The sequence below is a fragment of the Hyla sarda genome, chromosome 3 (genome assembly GCF_029499605.1).
Source record: "Hyla sarda isolate aHylSar1 chromosome 3, aHylSar1.hap1, whole genome shotgun sequence".
Classification (NCBI taxonomy): domain Eukaryota; kingdom Metazoa; phylum Chordata; class Amphibia; order Anura; family Hylidae; genus Hyla; species Hyla sarda.
Window position 1 is genome coordinate 239,407,650 of NC_079191.1, and position 18,925 is coordinate 239,426,574.

Here is an 18,925-nt window from a genome sequence, read left to right on the forward strand (position 1 = left end):
AAAGAAAGGAACAGCTGATAACTACTGGAAGGATTAAGAATATTTAATAGAAGTAATTTACAAATCTGTAAAATTTTTGGGAGCCAGTTGATCCAAAACATTTTCCTGGAATACCCCTTTAATACCTCTATTAAAAGAAAGGTATTTCTGCGTGACATGCAGGCATATTGTGGTATACAAGAGTAAGCATGATGAGATGAGCTGTCATAGTGGACATTCTCTTTCAAGAGTTTTATTTATTTATTTATTTTTTTATTTATATATATATATTTTTTTTAATATCGCCCATTTTAGAGGAAAAATACCATGATTCAGAATAGAAAGATCTGTAATATACTTGGTCAATAACTCTAATGTTTAATTGTCAATACAATACATGGCAAAAGTATGTGGACACATCACTATCACACCTATATAACCTTGTTAAACATCCCATTCCATAACCCCATCCTCCCTACCTTTAGGACTAGGGGCCTCCACTCCACAAGATTGTAGATGTCAAAAATCTGTGGTACTCCACAATCTACTCAACAAACCATGTCTTCATGGACCTTTCTCTGCAGTCGGGCACAGTCATGCTGATCAGACGAGGGCCTTCTCCAAACCGTAGCATCATAGTTGGAAGCTATAGGAGTAGGAGAGTGTCAAGACAGGAGTCCTTTTTAAAAGGGATATTCCAGCCTTAGACATCTTATCCCCTTTGCAAAGAATAGGATTCAGATGTATGATTTCAATGGTCCTGCCGCTGGGACCCCCGCGATTTCAGTGCAGCACCTGGAATTCTGTGCTGGGTCCTGCTTCAGTCTTGGAAACGCTGGTTTTCCGAGATGGAGACGTAATGTCACTCCACACCCCCTTGTGACATAACGCCACACACCCTCCATTTATGTCTTTGGGAGGGGGGGGGGTGATTGGCTGCACAGAGAATGAGGGGATCCCAGCAGATGCACCCCTCAGATCAGGCATCTTATCCCCTATCCTTTGGATTGGGGATAAGATGTCTAAGGCCGGAATACCCCTTTAACTTTCCTTTTTCTCTTGGCTTGCAGCCTCCTAGAAATGTATGCCTACCTGGACACTGGTGTCATCGGTATTCCCCCTAACCTGGGGTAGCTAGCTTGGCCACATAAACTTCCTTTCCACAAATATCCTTCCTGGATATCCGGAAGACAGATGCTGTGGCAGTGTGTGAAGTCCTTGCCGGCAGAGGTAATATACTTCTGGTTTGGCTTAAACATTTTTTAAATATACTGATCAAATACACAGGTGTGAACAAGGCCTAAAGCTGGCCATTTGTGTGTGTTGGCTGAATGGTTTACTGACATCTACCTCTCGACTCATTCACACATATGAACATTTGGCAGTCCAACAGATGATGCTTGGTTAGAGCTGGGAGATCAGCATACCCATTAGATGGCTGGCCTATTCAGCCAATATGTTGTTAAGGTGTATAGGGGCCTTAAAGGACAACTGCAGCGGCATTACACTTATCTCCTATCCACAGGATAGGGGATAAGTGTTTGATCGCGGGGGGTCCGACCGCTGGGACCCCCCCCCCCCCCCCCTGATCTCCCTAACGGGGCGCTGCCATAAGCGCTCCTGGTGAGCGCTAAGGCGCGTAGCGTCAACCTAGAGGTCGACGGTGACGCCCTGTCTCCTCCCCGTCCCCATACAGATCTATGGGGGATGCGGGGAGGCACGAATGCTGCCTCCCTGCCTCTCCCATAGAGATGTATGGAGGAGGCGTGCCGGCTGCAACGTCATGCTGCGGCTGGCACGCCCCCTGCACGGGACAGCCGCGGCCCCAGCGTTCGGACCCCCTGCGATCAAACACTTATCCCCTATCTTGAGGATAGGGGATAAGTGTTTGTAATGCTGCAGATGTCCTTTAAGGAAGGTTTATTTTTTTACTACTTCATGTTTTGCCTACAAGGAAAAAAGTTTGAAGTTGCGATAACATCTAATTCCATGACCATTTTACTTCTTGCTTTCCTTCAGAATGTACTTACTGTATCTTCTCATAAAGTAGGCAGATTATGTTACTCAGGGTTTACTTGTTGTATTACCATTAAAGGGAATCTGACATATGGCTCACCCGTACTAGGATTAAAGTGCCTGGGAACCTGATTAAAAAGAGGTCCCATTCCAGAGATATTGCCCCATTGCTAATATGTACATCTTCCCCTGTGTGCGATGGAGGTGGGAGCTGGCTTTTCAAGCTTCCCTGCCTCTGATGCCAAATTCCCTCCCATATTTTACTCACAGAAAATCCACAGCAGATCCTCATTGAGGTCAATGTAACCTGCTGTGCATTTTCAGCTGCAGAAATTTCACTGCACAAAATCTGCAGCAGAAAGCTGGTTTGCAGTTAAATTGTTCATGCCATAGGTCACATTAAAGGGGTTCTCCAGTGCTTAGACATCTTATCCCCTATCCAAAGGATAGGTGATAAGATGCCTGATCGCGGGAGTCCTGCCGTTGGGGACCCCCGTGATCTTGCATGCGGCATCCCGTTTGTAATCAAACTCTGGGTCTGATTACCGGCGAACACGCTCCGGCGGCGGGACTCCCGCGATCAGGCATCTTATCCCCTATCCTTTGGATAGGGGATAAGATGTCTAAGCACCTGAGAATCCCTTTTAAAGGAGTTCTCTAGGACTGCAAATCTTCTCCCCTATCATAAGGATGTCCTTGGGCTGTCCGCGGCAGATTTTTCAGCAACCTAGTTTCTGCTGCGGCAAATCCATGCCGACTTAATTGAAGTTATAGCCTGTCCCCATTCAAACTCACAGCGGCAACCACACTCTTAAATCTGTTGGCGGTATTTTTAAAGGGTGGGAACACTTTTTATATCCTCCTGTAGTGTAAATTATTAAGTTTAGGGCTGGGTTCACACTGCATTTTCCTTACATTTTAGGCTCTGCTTTATCAATCTGTTGGAGAAAACTGGAGTGTTTTGCCCATAGCAACCAATCACAGTTCCGCTTTCATTTTACCAGAGCTCATCATGATTTAAAAGCTGAGCTGTGATTGGCTATTGTGGGCAAATCACTACAATTTTTGCAGCCAGCAAATTGATAAATTCTGGGCCTTAGGAAACTTTTCCAACATACACATAAAGTACCGTACATACTAAATGACTCCATAGGTTTATTATTAAGAAGCCCAAAATGTCCTTTTGGTCTCCGTTTTGGCCAATCTGCCACAAAAAAATAGTGTATAGACTAAACTGTTCCTGTGCACAGGTTCCGATTAATAAAAAGAAAAACATAAAATGGATACCATATTAGTGTATGGCTGACGGATGCCACTGTACAGCATATGTCACAGGCAACCATATAATGGAGACATCATGGGAATTTCAATAGCTTTTTTATGATTTATCTGTGGATGGATGCCTTTATAGCACGTACTGATGTATGCATTAAAGAAATGCCTACTGTTGTGTCTATCACCAAAATCTTTAATGGCATCTGTCACAGCCTCCGTTCAATGTATTAATCAGGAACATTTCCCAGTATGTTGTGGAATTTACTTTGTTGATCTGCATTTGTTAATACAGTACTGAGAAAATGACGAGGAAAAGCTGAAATTCTCTACTTCTCCATGCAGAAACCAGTGCACACTAGTAATTTTAGGGTGAGTCCCCACACGGCATATACGTAGCGTATTTGACGCTGCGCAAAATTTACGGCAGCAGCGGGAAATACACTGTGTATTCCTTGCTCACTATACACACAGGGCTTTCCGGCGGCAGCCCTATGCGTGTAGTGAGTTTTAGAGGCGGGGCCGTGTGCCGGCGTGACTCTGACGCGCGGCTCCGCCTCCAAAACTCACTGCACACATAGGGCTGCCCCCTGAAAGCCCTGTGTGTATAGAGAGCAAGGAATACGCAGCATATTTCCCGCTGCTGACGTAAATTTTGCGCAGCGTCAAATACGCTGCGTATACGCACCCTTAAGGCGGTTTCCAGCAGAATTTCCAGGTGGGTCCTGCCTCACATTCTGCCTAGAATCCTTGTTGAATCAAAGCCCTATTGATGTCAAAAGGAGGTCCTGTTGAAAATTATTTTCGGCTTCAAGAATTGACATGCCAATTCTTAAAGGGGTACTTTAGCGCTTAGACATCTTATCACCTATCCAAAGGATAGGGGATAAGATGCCTGATTGCGGGGGTTCCCGCCGCTGTAATGCACCCCGTTGGAATCAGTCCCCGGAGATGGTTCGCTCCAGGTCTGATTACTGTCGATCACGGGGACGGAGCATTGTGATGTCACAGCTCCGCCCCCGTGTGACATCATGCTCCGCCCCCTCAGGTTAGGCTTATGTTCACATGGTGGAAGTGCGGACATTATGTCAGCGCTAGGACCGCTCAGAAATGAACCAAATTATAGACAGAAATGCATTTCCTTACGGGCTGTGCAGAAAGAATAGACATGTCTATTCTTTCTGCGGACTCTGGAATGGAGATTTCCGGAGCGGAAACATCTGCCGTGAAAATTCTGCTGTTGTGCAGAGCATTCAGCGGAATGTCCGTGCTGAATTCTTTGTGGAATGTCCTTGCGGAAATTCCATTTTCTGAACATAGTAATGTTGTTGTTTTTGTTAGATGCATCTTTTTATATGATTGGGATACGATGTACCCCTGCAATAGAGCAAGCAGGTAAGTCCTATAGACTGATGCCGATCTTTAGACATTTAATGTTACCTGTATCATGTCTGTCTTGGTCTGTGTTCACACACAGCTATTGGATTTGCTTGTGTATGAACAGTTTTATGTTCCCTCGTCAGGGAATAGTTAAAGCCTTTGGCTTGCTATCCAATAGCTCTGAGGGTGTGTCTATATAAGGATCAGCTCAACCCAGCTTCTGGGCTGGTGATTGAGATCAGTACATTTGATATTTTGACTCCTGAGATCCTGACATGCTGCTATGGTTCTCTTGGTGGAACACTCTTTATTTATTTGAGCTTTTAATCTACTATCTTAGCATGCACCTTGTGGGTGCGTTCCCACACGGCGTATACGCAGCGTATTTCACTCGGCGCAAAATTTACGGCAGCAGCGGGAAATACGCTGCGTATTCCTTGCTCTCTATACACACAGGGCTTTCCGGCAGCAGCCTTATGCGTGTAGTGAGTTTTAGAGGCGGGCCGTGTGCCGGCGTGACTGTGACACCCGGCTCCGCCTCCAAAACTCAAAGCTGCCGTCGGAAAGCCCTATGTGTATAGTGAGCAAGGAATACGCAGCGTATTTCCCGCTGCTGCCGTAAATTTTGCGCAGCGTGAAATGCGCTGCGTATACGCCATGTGGGAACGCACCCTGTATGTTCTGGTTTTAGCCATGGTTATGTGGCATGCTCTTAGTAGATTTTAAGCTGTTTGTTTAGTCGGTTCTAGGATTTGTATATCCTTTCTGTTAAGTATCTGTTCACACTGTTTTCTATTGTATCCGTTTTCTGTGTTATCGTTCCATGGGGACATTCCTGTGTCTACTTGAGGCTCTGATCTAGATATCCCTATTACCTGTCGTCGGGGACTCCGTGTCTACTGGAGGTTTTCTGAGGGATTGCAATTATTCCTGTCTTTTGTTCAGTGTGAACCGTGTTCTATAATTATATCCTGTTGTAACTGGGCATCCCTGTTACCTATCCATGGGGACTCTACTGGAGGTTTTATGAGCGACTGCGATTATTCCTGTTTAGCGATAGATCCCTGTTACCGATTCATGGGGACTTCGTGTCTACTGGAGGATTATGCTATATTCCTGCCTGTTCCTAGAGTCAGTTTAGACTCATCCATTTTCCTGTCTGGTGGTTTGAACTCTATTTGTTTATTAGTTCTTTATTCAGATCTTTGGAGTTTTTGTACATGCACTGATTTTAGAGTACGTAATCACTTAGCTAGTGTTTTCCTCTGTGCTTTACCATAGGTCATTGCTGGCCACTTCAGAACTCTCCAGCGCTTTGTTGCCATCCATTTCTGGGTGCTTTTTGATGTATGTTTGGGGTCATTGTCCTGCTGGAAGACCCAAGATTTTGGACGCAAACTCAGCTTTCTTACACTGGGCTGTACAGTGCGACCCAAAATCCTTTGGTAATCCTCAGATTTCATGATCCCTTGCACACATTCAAGGCAGCCAGTGCCAGAGGTAGCGAAACAACCCCAAAACATCATTGAACCGTCACCATATTTCACTGTAGGTACTGTGTTCTTTTCTTTGTAGGCCTCATGATGTGCTTTACCAAAAAGCTCTATCTTGGTCTCATCTGTCCACAAGATATTTTCCCAGAAGAGTTTTGGCTTACTCAAGTTCATTTTGGCAAAATGTAGTCTTGCTTTTCTAGGTCTCTGTGTCAGCAGTGGGGTCCTCCTGGGTCTCCTGCCATAGCATTTCATTTCATTTAAATGTCAACAGATAGTTTGCACTGACAGTGATGCTCCCTGAGCCTGCAGAACAGCTTAAATTTATTTGAAACTTGTTTGGGGCTGCTTATCCACCATCCGGACTATTCTGTGTTGACACCTTTCATCAATTTGTCTCTTCTGTCCACGGCCAGGGAGATTAGCTGCAGTGCCATGGGTTGCAAACTTCTTGACAATGTTGCGCACTGTTGACAAAGGAAAATCTAGATATCTGGAGATGGACTTGTAACCTTGAGATTATTTTTTCACAATTTTGGTTCTCAAGTCCTCAGACAGTTCTCTTCTCTTTCATGCTTAGTGTGGCGCACACAGACACACAATGCAAAGACTAAGTGAACTTCGCTCCTTTTTATTTGTTTTCAGGTGTGATTTTTATATTGTCCACACCTGTTACTTGTATACTTTGCAATGACACCTTTCATTTTTCCATAGCTTATGCTCTGGAACAAAAAATATTATTTTGATACTTTAGGTAGGCCTGATTACACCAATACCAAATTTGTTTAGTTTCTGTCATGTTTTAATAATTTAAAAAAAAAAATTTTTTAATAAAAAAAAAAAAAAAAAAATCCTGACCCCTATAACATCTTTTATTTTTCCGTATACTGGGCTGTATGAGGGCTAATTTTTTGGGCCGTAATATACTGTTTGTATCGGTACCATTTTGGTATTGATCGGACTTTTGGAACACTTATTTATTTATTTTTTTTTACTTAATTTTTTCTGAAATATCATGTTAGAAACATAATTTTTTATTACGTTAACGCCATTTAACGTACAGGATATAATGTTATGTTTTAATAGATCGGACAATTACGCACGCGCCAATACCAAAATGTTTTTTATTATGTGTACATATTTTTATATGGAAAAGGGGGGTGATAGGAACTTTTAATATGGAAGGGGTTAATGGGTGTTTTTAAACTTTATTAAACTTTCTTTTTTTAAATACACTTTTTTTTAGGAGGAATCATTTAGATTCCTCATACAGATGAATGCAGTTCTATTGAACTCCATTGATCTGTGTTGGAGATCCACCAGGGATGGTTAAAAGATCACTTTAGACACCGCTGTCAACTCTGACAGCAGTGATCTAAAGGGTTAATAGTCAGCCGCGGCAATCGCCACATGCCGGGCTATTAGCGGTGGCTCCTGGCTACTGAAATCAGCCAAGGGCCGCAGAGTATGAAACGGGCTCGAGTCAGCAGCCCGCTCCATACACCCTGAGCATTGGTGTGAGGTGCAGACTTGCGTCCCATGCAAGTCTGGGTCTGCTCCTGCACCTCACACCGGCTTTATAATAAAAAAAAAATAAAAAAAAGGGGGGGGGGGAAGTCGATCCGGCCCTGCTTGCCCGATAAAGGGCTAAATCTATGAAAAATTCACCTGCGTTGGGCAGGTGAATTTTTCATAGATTTAGCCCTGTATCGGAACTGCATGTCCCAGGCGTCAGGCGAAAGGACTTCCACATCCCTGTATGTACTATGGCAGTTTAGTTACAGGGGAAAAGTTGTAACAATATTTCCGTGGTTCAGCACATATCAATGTTTCCAAAGCTCTTCATCTTCCCCAGTTTCAGCCACTAGAGATTTACTAAATTAAACAGTATGTGAACTTAGGCCGGGTTCACCCTGTGTAATCTCCGTACAGATGAAATCTATCTGGATATCCTAAGTGTAGGCAGCTCCTACTGAATCAGTCGGCGCTAGGACCGTGCAGACATTGCTGTCCCCATAGACAGCAGTGTCTGCAGCGCGGAGATCTGTCAGAACATTGAGCAAGTTCAATGGTCTGGCGGAGGTCTTTGAGGAGATTTTCCAGGCAGAAAGTCTGCCTCAAACTCTGCAGTGTGCACTGTGCAGCAGAATCCCATTGCCGCTTGGAAATTCTGTAGTGTAAACCAGGCCTAACTGTTTGTTTTTTTTTTTTTTTTTTTTTTTTTTTATGGCTTGTACAAAATGCCATGCGTTTTGAGGCATTTTTTTTTCTATAAAGAAACCTATGGAGAAATGCCTGAAAAAAAATCCATACTTTTGTCTATATTGAAAATCTGCAGGGGGATATGGTAGCAGCAAATGGATGAGATTTTAGCAGGTCTTGTTCATATACTAATGTTCACAGCATATCCATTTCTGTTCAGTGTAAAGGGGTAAAGTCTACATCTGACACATGCAGATTTTACTGTGGGTTTGCGTTGAAAATGCAGTGTGTGCAGACTCACACTTTATGGACACTTTTTTTTCCCCCTGTTTAGGCCAAGTTCACACAGCATTTGTGTTTAGGTTCTGCAGAATCCATTTCCTGATAACTTATATTCCAAAACAAGCATTGCATTGTTTTTTTTTCTCCTGCTGTATTCAACAGCATAGTTGACTTTCCCTTTCTAAATATCAACATTTTTATACTTTTTTTTTATGTATACGTGTATATTTTTTCCGCAGATCTGCTGTCCATTTAATTCGGTGGGTAGCAAAATCTGCAACAGCAGATTTGCAGCAGAAAATATGCACGTGTGAATGTACCCTAAGAGTCTATTCTCACGTACAGTATCCTGTGCAGATTTGATGCGCAGGATTTTCTGCTGCAGATCTCAATGTAAAGTGTACCTGTCACCAAATAAGCTACTCTAACTCAGGCTATGTTCCCTAACTACTCCTAACACCCCTCCTGCCCTTCATTTTTTTTTCTGAGCTTTAAAAAGCTCTGTATCATACCTTTGTTATTGCTCACATAGTGTGAGCTGCCGGCAGGAGGGAGTGGGCGCTTCCCAGCAGGCACAACGTCACTGAAGCCTGCTGCGGGGACCGCTTCCGCCTTCTCATCGCTGCTGCTCTCCCTGACGGTAAAACATCGCTGTGATGAATAGAAGACCTCTCTGTGCAGATATGTCAGGCAGGCGCAGCATTCTTCTTGGGGCCCCAGCGCTGCAGTGAGCCTCGTCCGGCTCTCAGTGAGCGGGAGCTATGCCTCACTCACTTTCGGAGTTCGGTCTCCTGCCAGGCCGGGAGGAGACCGAACTCACTATGTATATTGTGGCACGGAACAGAACAGTGCCACCTAGTGGCTGATTTTTCAATCACAGTTTAAACATAATTTTGTAAATAATTTTAAAATAAAGTGAATGGGAAAGTGTCTGGAAATTACATAAAGAACACTATATTAAAAGTTTTACTTGGTGAAGAGTGAGAGTACAGCTTCTAATCTGCAGTTACAAATCCTGCGTATTGATACTGCACAGGATACTTTGTGTGAATAGACCCTAAGGGTCAGTTCACACGTGCATATTTTCTGCAGATTTGCTTCAGCAGATTTTGCTGCCCTTTGAAGTCAATGGGCAGCAAAATCTGCAGCAGCAAATCTGCTGCAAAAATATGTATGTGTTAACTGACACTTAGGGTACGTAAACACGCGTGGATCCATAGAATATCTTACGCTGCGGATCTGCCGCTGTAGGGCCGCTGCATGGTGCCTTGACATGTGGCTGCTCGGAGCAGCAATACACTGCTACGAGCAGACATACTGAAGCGATATGCTAGTCTTCACGCATGCACAGTGTACTCGCACACATCGCAGTCGCTCCCCCTGCTCCATGAGCTAGGCATAGAGCTGCCGCGATGTGTGAGTATACTGCACATGCGCGCGGTGACTTGCAAATCGCAGTGTGTCTGCTAGTTGTGGCGTATTGCCGTTCTGAGCAGGCACATGTGAAGGCACCATGCGGCGGATCTGCAGTGTAAAATACGCTTTGGATCTGCTAGTGTGAACGTACCCTTAGGGTGTATTCCCGCGAACAGTATCCTGGGCATATTTACTGCATAGGATTTGAAGCTGCAGATTTCAGTGTAAACTAAATAACTGAACACAGCTTAAAATCCTGTGCATAAAATATGTGCAGGATACTGTACGTGTGAATACACCCTCAGAAGTATTTCTCTAACTTGTTACAGAAATGTTCTTTTAGTTGGAACAGTAGAATTTTAATTTGTCACCTTGGAAACATGCTGGTAAGTTAAAAGCCGCTCTCCTACGCACAGCAGTTAACAGCTTTTTACTCTGTCAAAGCTGATAATTCATTGCCTTGTGGAACGTCTATTGTAAACCTGACATTTGATGGTTTTCAGCTCTTGGGTGACATCTGTTACCATTGTTGACCTCTAAAAAGAAGCCATGTTTGGCTGTGTAGGAAACTGGTCAGTGTGTGCATGTTGCATGCTTATTTTGTGTCATTAACTGTAATCTAATTAACCTTTGTATCTATCCCCTGGCTATAATGTTGTGACTCTAATACCTACAACAGTGTTTACTATTAAGGTAGGGTCACCCATACAGCTTTTGCTGCTGATTCTCCTACTCGTGGGGGGAGATTTGTCAGATCCTGTCCAGAGCAAAAGTTGCTGAGTTGTTCATAGCAACCAATCAGATTGCTTCTTTCATTTTTCAAAAATGAAAGTGAGCTGATTGGTTGCTATGGGCAACTGGACAATTTTCTACCCTGGATGATTCTGTACAGCAACCGGTGTAAACGTAAAAAAAAATCCAATTGCTGCTGTTTGGTCACATCACATGCTAGAAACTTTCTTTAATATGGCCATTGTACATAATTCTTCAAGTAGAATCAGCTGAACCCCTTTTTTGACATTTAGAATTTTTTTCCGATTAATTGATCGATTATATAAAAAATCGTTAGCTACAGCCCTATTATCTGGCCTTTTTGTGCATCGATCTGGCTTGCAAATCGCTCCCAGTCCCACAAAGCCACTTGCCCAATATCTTCATCACAAATCAGTAGGGATAGGAGGTTGGGATATGAAGTCAAAAGCTTCCTCCTTTGTTGATTTTCCTCCCCAACAAGGATTAAGAAGGAAAAACCGGGCAATGCCGGGTACTCAGCTAGTTTACAATATACCTGGGTAAGACGTGATGCCTGTGTCGACACCGTTTGTGGGCAAACCACTTCATCACATGCCCTTCATGCTTTGTCCAGAGAAGTTTTTCTTGCATTTCTTTCAACCAAATCTAGGATAACAGCCAAAGGGAACAGAAGTATATAGGGTGTCTCCACACCTCTATTCTCAGAGTAAGGGAGCAGTTGGATCAAATTTTGTGCCTCCACAGCATGGATCTCGTAGGAGAAGCATAAAATTGGCTGCTGACGTATCTGTGCTCGCATCGGCACGGAACACATTTAATCCAGTGACCTGAACTGAATCAGTTAGGGACTGTCTGATTATATCCAGCTTTTGGCTCTGACTGAAAAACACAGCAGACCACACATTTTTTAGTTTGAGACTACATTGCATATGGTTGGAAGATGACCTAAGTAACTAGGTGACTTATTTGGGGTCGCTGGATTGAATGGGGTTCGTGCCGATCTGAGCACAGATACATTGACAGCCGATTTTGAGCTTTTTTCCAACGGTTCTGAGCCATGGAGGCACAAAACATGACATGAGTGGCTCCCTTAGAGATAGCAGGAGAAAGTTGTACAGTGCAGCCGTGGAGAAAAGGAGAAGAATCCTTAGGCCAGGTTCACACTTCGGAAATTCCGGACAGACAAAATCCGTCCCGAGATTCTGTGTGGCAAGCGCCAACTAAATAAGTCAGCGCTAGGACCAGGCAGACACTGCTGTCCCCATCGACAAATTTTCAACCAGATTTTCGAAAATCTGCCTCGATAACTCTGCAGTGTGCAGCGATATCCCATTGCCAGCAATAAGACTCTGCTGCACCAGAATTTACAAGCGGAATTTCAAAACTGAATTGTGCTCGCAAATTCCGTAGTTTGAACCCGGCCCTAGAGAGCAGCTCACAAAAGCTGTAGATAAGGAACCCACAAAAGAGGTTTGTACAAGTGTAAAGAGAGAGCAGCTATTGTGCACAACAGTTTATTTCCCCCGTTTGTTTAGTATTTTGCTCTTTGTGCGCTAATTCTGCTAAAGATCTGCAGTGTATTCAGTTTGTGAACATATCTTTAGGCTGGCTTCACATGTGGCAGAAATATCTGCGACTATCAAATTTATCAAAATGTTTACAGAAACCCTTGTGCTTGCTGCAGAAACAACCTCATTTGGTTGAAGGGGACTGGTTTTTCAGTTGCAAAATATGAATACATTTAGCTCTGAGAAGCAGCCAAATGGTAGGAAATTTCTATTGAAGACTATTTAGAAAGTTACTTTTTTTTGCCTTCAGGAAATGAATGTTAAATCAATGCAAGCCTGTCCATAGCCTTTATGGTCATCCTTTTATTTACAGTGTACTATGCTGCGTTACTGACCTGTGTACAGTCAGCATTGTATTGATGATGTATTAACATGCAATAGGAATAATTGTCTATTTAGCACTTTTCTTCTTTAAGGCTTTCTTTTCCAGACAGTTGTGATGGAGCTTTACTGATAATGTGTTGCATGGAAGCTGCTGAGCACCACAGCAAGGAGCTGTTTTTCAGCTGCTTAATACAATAAGTACATGTTCTCATGTAATACAATTAAGTAGTGTAAATTCTTTTGACTCATTGTTATAATAACACTGTACAGAAGTGGTTGTGGGTAATTATCTGCTTCTTATTTGTTACTTATTATCATTCATTATGGAGGCTTCTCCATTTTATCAGCTTTATTTATTTTGAGTCAGGTTTAGCAAAAGAGTTTACATGCGATGATTTTGGGGATGCCCAACTTGCAATTTATTATGGCGAATGTGTAGTAATATACATAGGAAGGCATTTATAAGGGTTGAAACAACTAATCAATATAATCAATTTAATGAAAATTCTCAACTATTTTTGCCATTAACCATGTAGATTCCACTGCCAAAGTTGATGGGCATCTAAATGGCCATTACAAGTGAAAATGATGGTGCAGTGGTCTGGATCTGCTACCTGCGATGCAAAAAAAGGCATATGCAATCTAGGTGACCTCTTTGCTGCCGGGACTCTGCTATTCATTTGTACTCCATTGATCTGTATGAGCAGTTGAATGGTTGCTCATACAAGTCATGTCAGTCTGTAGCATATTATCTGTACTATTAAACTATAACTTGATCCCACACGGTGAATGTTGTAAGTTAAACTGAACATCTGATTTATTTTTCTTCTTTTTGTCACCTCACACATCAGAAGAAAAATTGAATAAAAAGTCATTTAAAAAAATCTGATCTGTGCCAAATTGACGCTGATAAAAAAAAATAAAAAATTTAAATACAGATCACGCCTCAAATAATTTTTTTCTGATTTGTTGAAAAAATTATCGGCCAACTAATAGATTATAAAAAGTTTAGTGGCAGCCCTAGGATTTATCAGTAACTTTGCACCAGTATTTTTTGGTCTTTAAAAAGTTGCAATGTTAAAAGCACACTCCATGTTCACTCTAAAATTCATGGCTTATAGCAGGTTAAGAGATTGCGTGGGGCCACATTTATTATTAAAGATACAAAATGATGCAATAAATGTAGATTATTTTTTTTTTTTGTCTTTAAAGTGGTACTCAACTGGTGCCAGAAAGTTAAACAGATTTGTAAATTACTTCTATTAAAAAATCTTAATCCTTCCAGTACTTTTTAGGGTCTGTATACTACAGAGGAAATGGTTTTCTTTTTAGAACACAGAGCTCTCTGCTGACATCTGTCCCTTTTAGGAACTGTCCAGAGCAGCATATGTTTGCTATGGGGATTTTCTCCTACTCTGGACAGTTCTTAAAATGGACAGAGATGTCAGTAGAGAGCACTGTGGTCATTATGTCAGCAGAGAGCTCTGTGTTCCAAAAAGAAAATAATTTCCACTGTAGTATTCAACAGCTAATAAGTATTGGAAGGATTAAGATTTTTTTTAATAGAAGTAATTTACAAATCTGTTTAACTTTCTGGCACCGGTTGATTTAAAAAAATAAAATAAAAATTTCCTCCGGAGTACCCCTTTAAGGACAGCCCAAAATGCACCAACTTTATTAAGAGGCACCTTTTGACAACCTTTAATGCCTACCATATAAAATCCCAGTCTTAAACTCTTCACGTAGTGTTTACCCACATTGATTTTTTTTGTTTGTTTTGTTTTCATATTCGTGATTCCATTATAATAAACAGCAAATATGGGATGTCTTTCATTTTTATGCAAACAACCTAAAAATTGCATACAGAGAAGAAAGTAGATTGCACTCACCCAGTGGAGCTTTTAGTGTGACTTTTAACAGCTCCACTGGGTGAGTGCAATCTACTTTCTTCTCTGTACGTAGTGTTTATACTATACCTGGACATTTTGATTAGCACCCCCAGGGAGCATTTTGGATATCTCTGCGCCATTCCGTTCCACACGTTTGTCTATTAACCCCTGCCAGCCATGCAGTAGTGCCTGCCTGTCTTTCTCAGCCACAGTTCAACTTAAAAACTGGGTTTACATACAGTTCTGAACCAGTGGATAAAAAAAAAAGAAAGGAGCAATTTACCCCTACCTTTTACAATTGCCTTCCTTTAAGTATTTCTGGCCCTTTACACTTGCAACATTGGACCTGTCTGATTGGAAAAAATGAAATTTTGAGTTTTTACATTCATATGCCACAAAAAAAGGGGTTGTTCCTCTAAGAATGCAAGCTCTTCTCTTCTCTGCAAGGGATGCTGTAAAATTTAAGGTCTGAAGCATGTAGATTTGTGACTACTCCTTCTGGAGTATAATGCAGGCTGTAACTTTACATCAGTACAAGATAAGAAATGCAAAATATATTAAAGGAGTAGTCCGGCGCGCACTTTTTTCCTTTTATCCCGTCCTGGCTGCAAAATAAAAGAAAACACACTTTCTCTTACCTGCCAATGAGCCCCCGGTGCTCCGGTACAGGTGTTCGGTCCCCGGGCTGTATTCTTCTTACTTCCTGTTAACCCGGCACGTCACACGGAGCTTCAGCCTATCACCAGCCGAGGCGGGACATCGCTGCGGCCAGTGATAGGCTGAATCTCCGTGTGACGTGCCGGGTTAACAGGAAGTAAGAAGAATACAGCCAGGGGACCGAACACCTGTACCGAAGTGTACCGGAGCTCCGGGGGCTCGTTGGCAGGTAAGAGAAAGTGCGTGTTCTTTTATTTTGCAGCCCGGACGGGATAAAAGGAAAAAAGTGCGCGCCGGAATACTCCTTTTAAGTGAGTAGTAGAGTCATTTCATATGTAAGAAGTAAACCTATAAGGAAAGTTGTCTGGCGTAAGTTTAATAAATCCAGCCAGGGAGGCCACACTACGTTACATAAAGCCCTTTTTAAGTTTTAGAGAGCTGTGTAAATTGGAGAAAAAGTTGCAAACTTTAGTGAAAGGCCCTGGCTTGCCGCTCAAACCAAGTGTACTGGTTTTAGAAGAACTCTGTATTGTTTGCTGTGTTATTCCCCCCAATACTTTCCAATACAACAAGCACAATTCTTTTTTTTCCAGGAAAATGTGGATGTTGGCGTTCATCTCGATCCCTCCATTAAAGAAGTACAATTCAATCCAACATATGACACCTTGTTTGCACCTGAGGTAAGTTTACAACTTACGGTATTTAGTAAAAAGCTATTCAGATTTGTCAGACTCTATAACGGTTTTATGTTGTGAACTAATTTTTCTTTGTTGCTTTTCTTAGTCTATGCTAAAACCCTACAATATTTTCCTGACTTTACACCCTATTGGATATGCTTATACACATAAGATAATACCATCTTTTCATCTCCTTTAGTTGGAGGCTACTTGTCTGTTCTTTTAACAGACACCTAATTGTTATAGAAGGATCTGATTACTTTGATGTCAGGAGACATCTGGCGTGTGTGTGTGTGTGTGTGTGTGTGTGTGTATATGTGTATGTATGTATATATATATATCTCTATATCACTTTCTATATACACTCTGGCATCTCGACAGATGCTCAGTGGACACAATATATACCCTTTCTGTATTTCACTCTTAAATAAAGACAAAGAAAAGCTACCATAACATACAGAAACCGGAAATGTCATCTGTTTAACAGAATATCGATTGGCATGTAGCTAGATTAAGAGGTCTGTAAATCACATTATTTAGAATCCTATACATGTTCCTGTTATGTGGGATGATCTAGTTTATGTTTTAGCCCCCTGAGCTGGGGTATTTGTGTAAAATACAGCTTTCACATGGTCCTAAAATATACTGTCCTTTTTGAAGCTCAGAGTCTTACTTTCTGAGTATTTTCAGTGTAATAGGTTTGGTTGAAATTTTATGAATAAAATAAATTTATGTAATTGCAGCTTGGACCCAACAATCCATTTAAAAGCCAGCAGATGGCTGCTCCAAGGAACATGCTTTCAGGATATGCCGAACCAACACACATAAATGACTTCATGTTTGAACAGCAGAGAAGAACATTTGCAACATATGGTAAGAGATAAAAAGCTCCTAAAATGCTTATTTCCTGCATGTTTTTGCATTTAGTAGATAACAGAATTGGCGCAATTATGCATGCTTCCAGGTAGGTTAATATTTTGGCAGGTATGTTAACATTGATTCTGTTGTCCTTGACTCCATTGTCTTTCTATAATTTTGATCACCATCAAAATTCAAATTAGAAAAATGTTTTATAAAATATAAATACAAAGCAGACCTATAAAAACAAAGATGTGAAAAATTAAAAAGGCACTAAATTGACAGCTACAGAAGAGTTGAGGTGGTGGGACAGCAGAATCACACAGAATACATGTCCAAAAATCAAGAGGATATATCCCCTGTATTTGCAGAGCAGAGATTAACACATTCATATTACAAATGCAGAGTACTAACTCAGGTAAGTTGGACAACAAAGATCAGCATACATAAATAAAACTTAGAAAGAAATATAAAGAAAACTTAGTACATCCTGCCATGTATACTGCCAGAGACCTCACCCTTACCCCAACGTACGTTTCACTTGTGTTTCGTCAGGGGGCGTGTCTCTAATCACCCCCAAGGGAACATGTCTGCCCACCAATCATAATGCATGTATTGAGATGGACATATATACTCAGCCAATAGCACAAAAGTAAACCCAGCTGTAAAACACCTTACCTCTCACTCGTACTAAACACTGCCAAACACATCACCGACATCATCCCATATGTGCTTGACACACAACATAAGACCTAATGTGTCAGTTAATATCGGCACAGCGCAAAGATGGAGAGGCGTGATCAGCTCATGACGCTAGGTCATGTGACAGAACAATGCCGTGATGGAGGAATTAGGCGGAGTCCGTAGAAGACGCCGCCCGGAACTCTAGCATCACGCATCTGCAAACGGAATCCTAGGCAACAGGGGACGCTTGGTCGCTTGATGTGGCAAGACAGTTACGTGACGGGAGAGCGAGGCGGAGTCAGTAAAAGACACCGCCCGTGTCTCTCGCACCGCACGAAGGGATCCTAACAACATAGGTAAACGGACATCTAACATGATGGGTATAGTAAAAATCGCAAGTGACCTGAAATATGACAACATATAGAAAAAAAAAAGACAGACTTGTCTTTATAATTTTGCTCAGTCTACTTTGCTGGTGAGTTTGAGTTATTTTCAATACCGAACATATCTTGACTCTGAGGTTAGTTGTGGAATTTGCAGTGGACTTTTGTCTTGATAACTGCTATTAATGAGCTTATGTGCTGCTAAATAATGTCTTCATGTTTAAGGGGTTGTCCAGCCAAAACGTTCTAATTAAAATATCGACGGGAAGGTTGTAAAAAAAAGAAAAAACAAAACAAAAACTGCCATCTTCGTTCCCACACAGCTGCCGGTATAATCTAGCTCTGCTGTCCAGTGCCTCGGTGTTCTGGGACATGAATGAGGAGGAAGCCTGGAACAACTGGACAAAGAGCAGCAGAGTGTTGTTATATTGGTGGCAAAGCTGGAACGAGGAAGGTAAGAGACAGTGTGTTGAAGTTTTTTTTTCCTTTGTTTACTTACATACTTTTATGTCCTATTTTCATTTGAAAGTTTCCCACAAACTACCCTGTTTAAGTTTAGTTTTATTTTTCTTTAAATAACAAGGTAGGCTAGTATTTTGGTAGTGAAAAAAAAATGGCAGTGGCTCTTTTTAGCAGGCGGTATGTGTATATACAAGCCCACCTAATTTATGCTACCTACATTCTTACTTGCTATCTTATGGAGTAAATGCTTACTGACTGTTCACCTCGTGGACATATGTGGAATGAATTAGAGCCGAGTAAAGCCTCTGGGTACTGTTTTACAGCTCTACACAACCTAAAGACTATACAGAGCTGTAATATGCCCATCTGCATTAGGCCTTAATATACCACATTGTGTATTAAAGTGGTTTTTCCTAGATGGAAACTTATAAACAGGATAGAGGTCAAGTGTATGATCATGTGGAATCTGACTGCTGGGACACCACAATCTGATAAATGGGACTCCCTAACTCCGGTCTAAATGGAACAGGAGTGTACGTATGTTACAGCATTCATTGTCTGTGGGCATATTTAAGATAAAGTAGAACACCTAGATATATTTTCCGCAGAATGAGTTGTGGCTCCACTGCT

The 18,925-nt window shown here is 41.8% G+C and overlaps 1 protein-coding gene across 1 annotated transcript in view; it reads left to right on the top strand.

Moving 5' to 3' along the window:
• Positions 1 to 18,925, top strand: part of CDC40 (cell division cycle 40) — a 64,124-nt gene that overhangs the window by 8,124 nt on the left and 37,075 nt on the right. The window contains exons 2-3 of the mRNA XM_056566312.1: positions 15,825 to 15,911; positions 16,652 to 16,781. Of these exons, the coding sequence (XP_056422287.1) occupies positions 15,825 to 15,911; positions 16,652 to 16,781 (217 nt within the window). The remainder of the gene's footprint in view (positions 1 to 15,824; positions 15,912 to 16,651; positions 16,782 to 18,925) is intronic.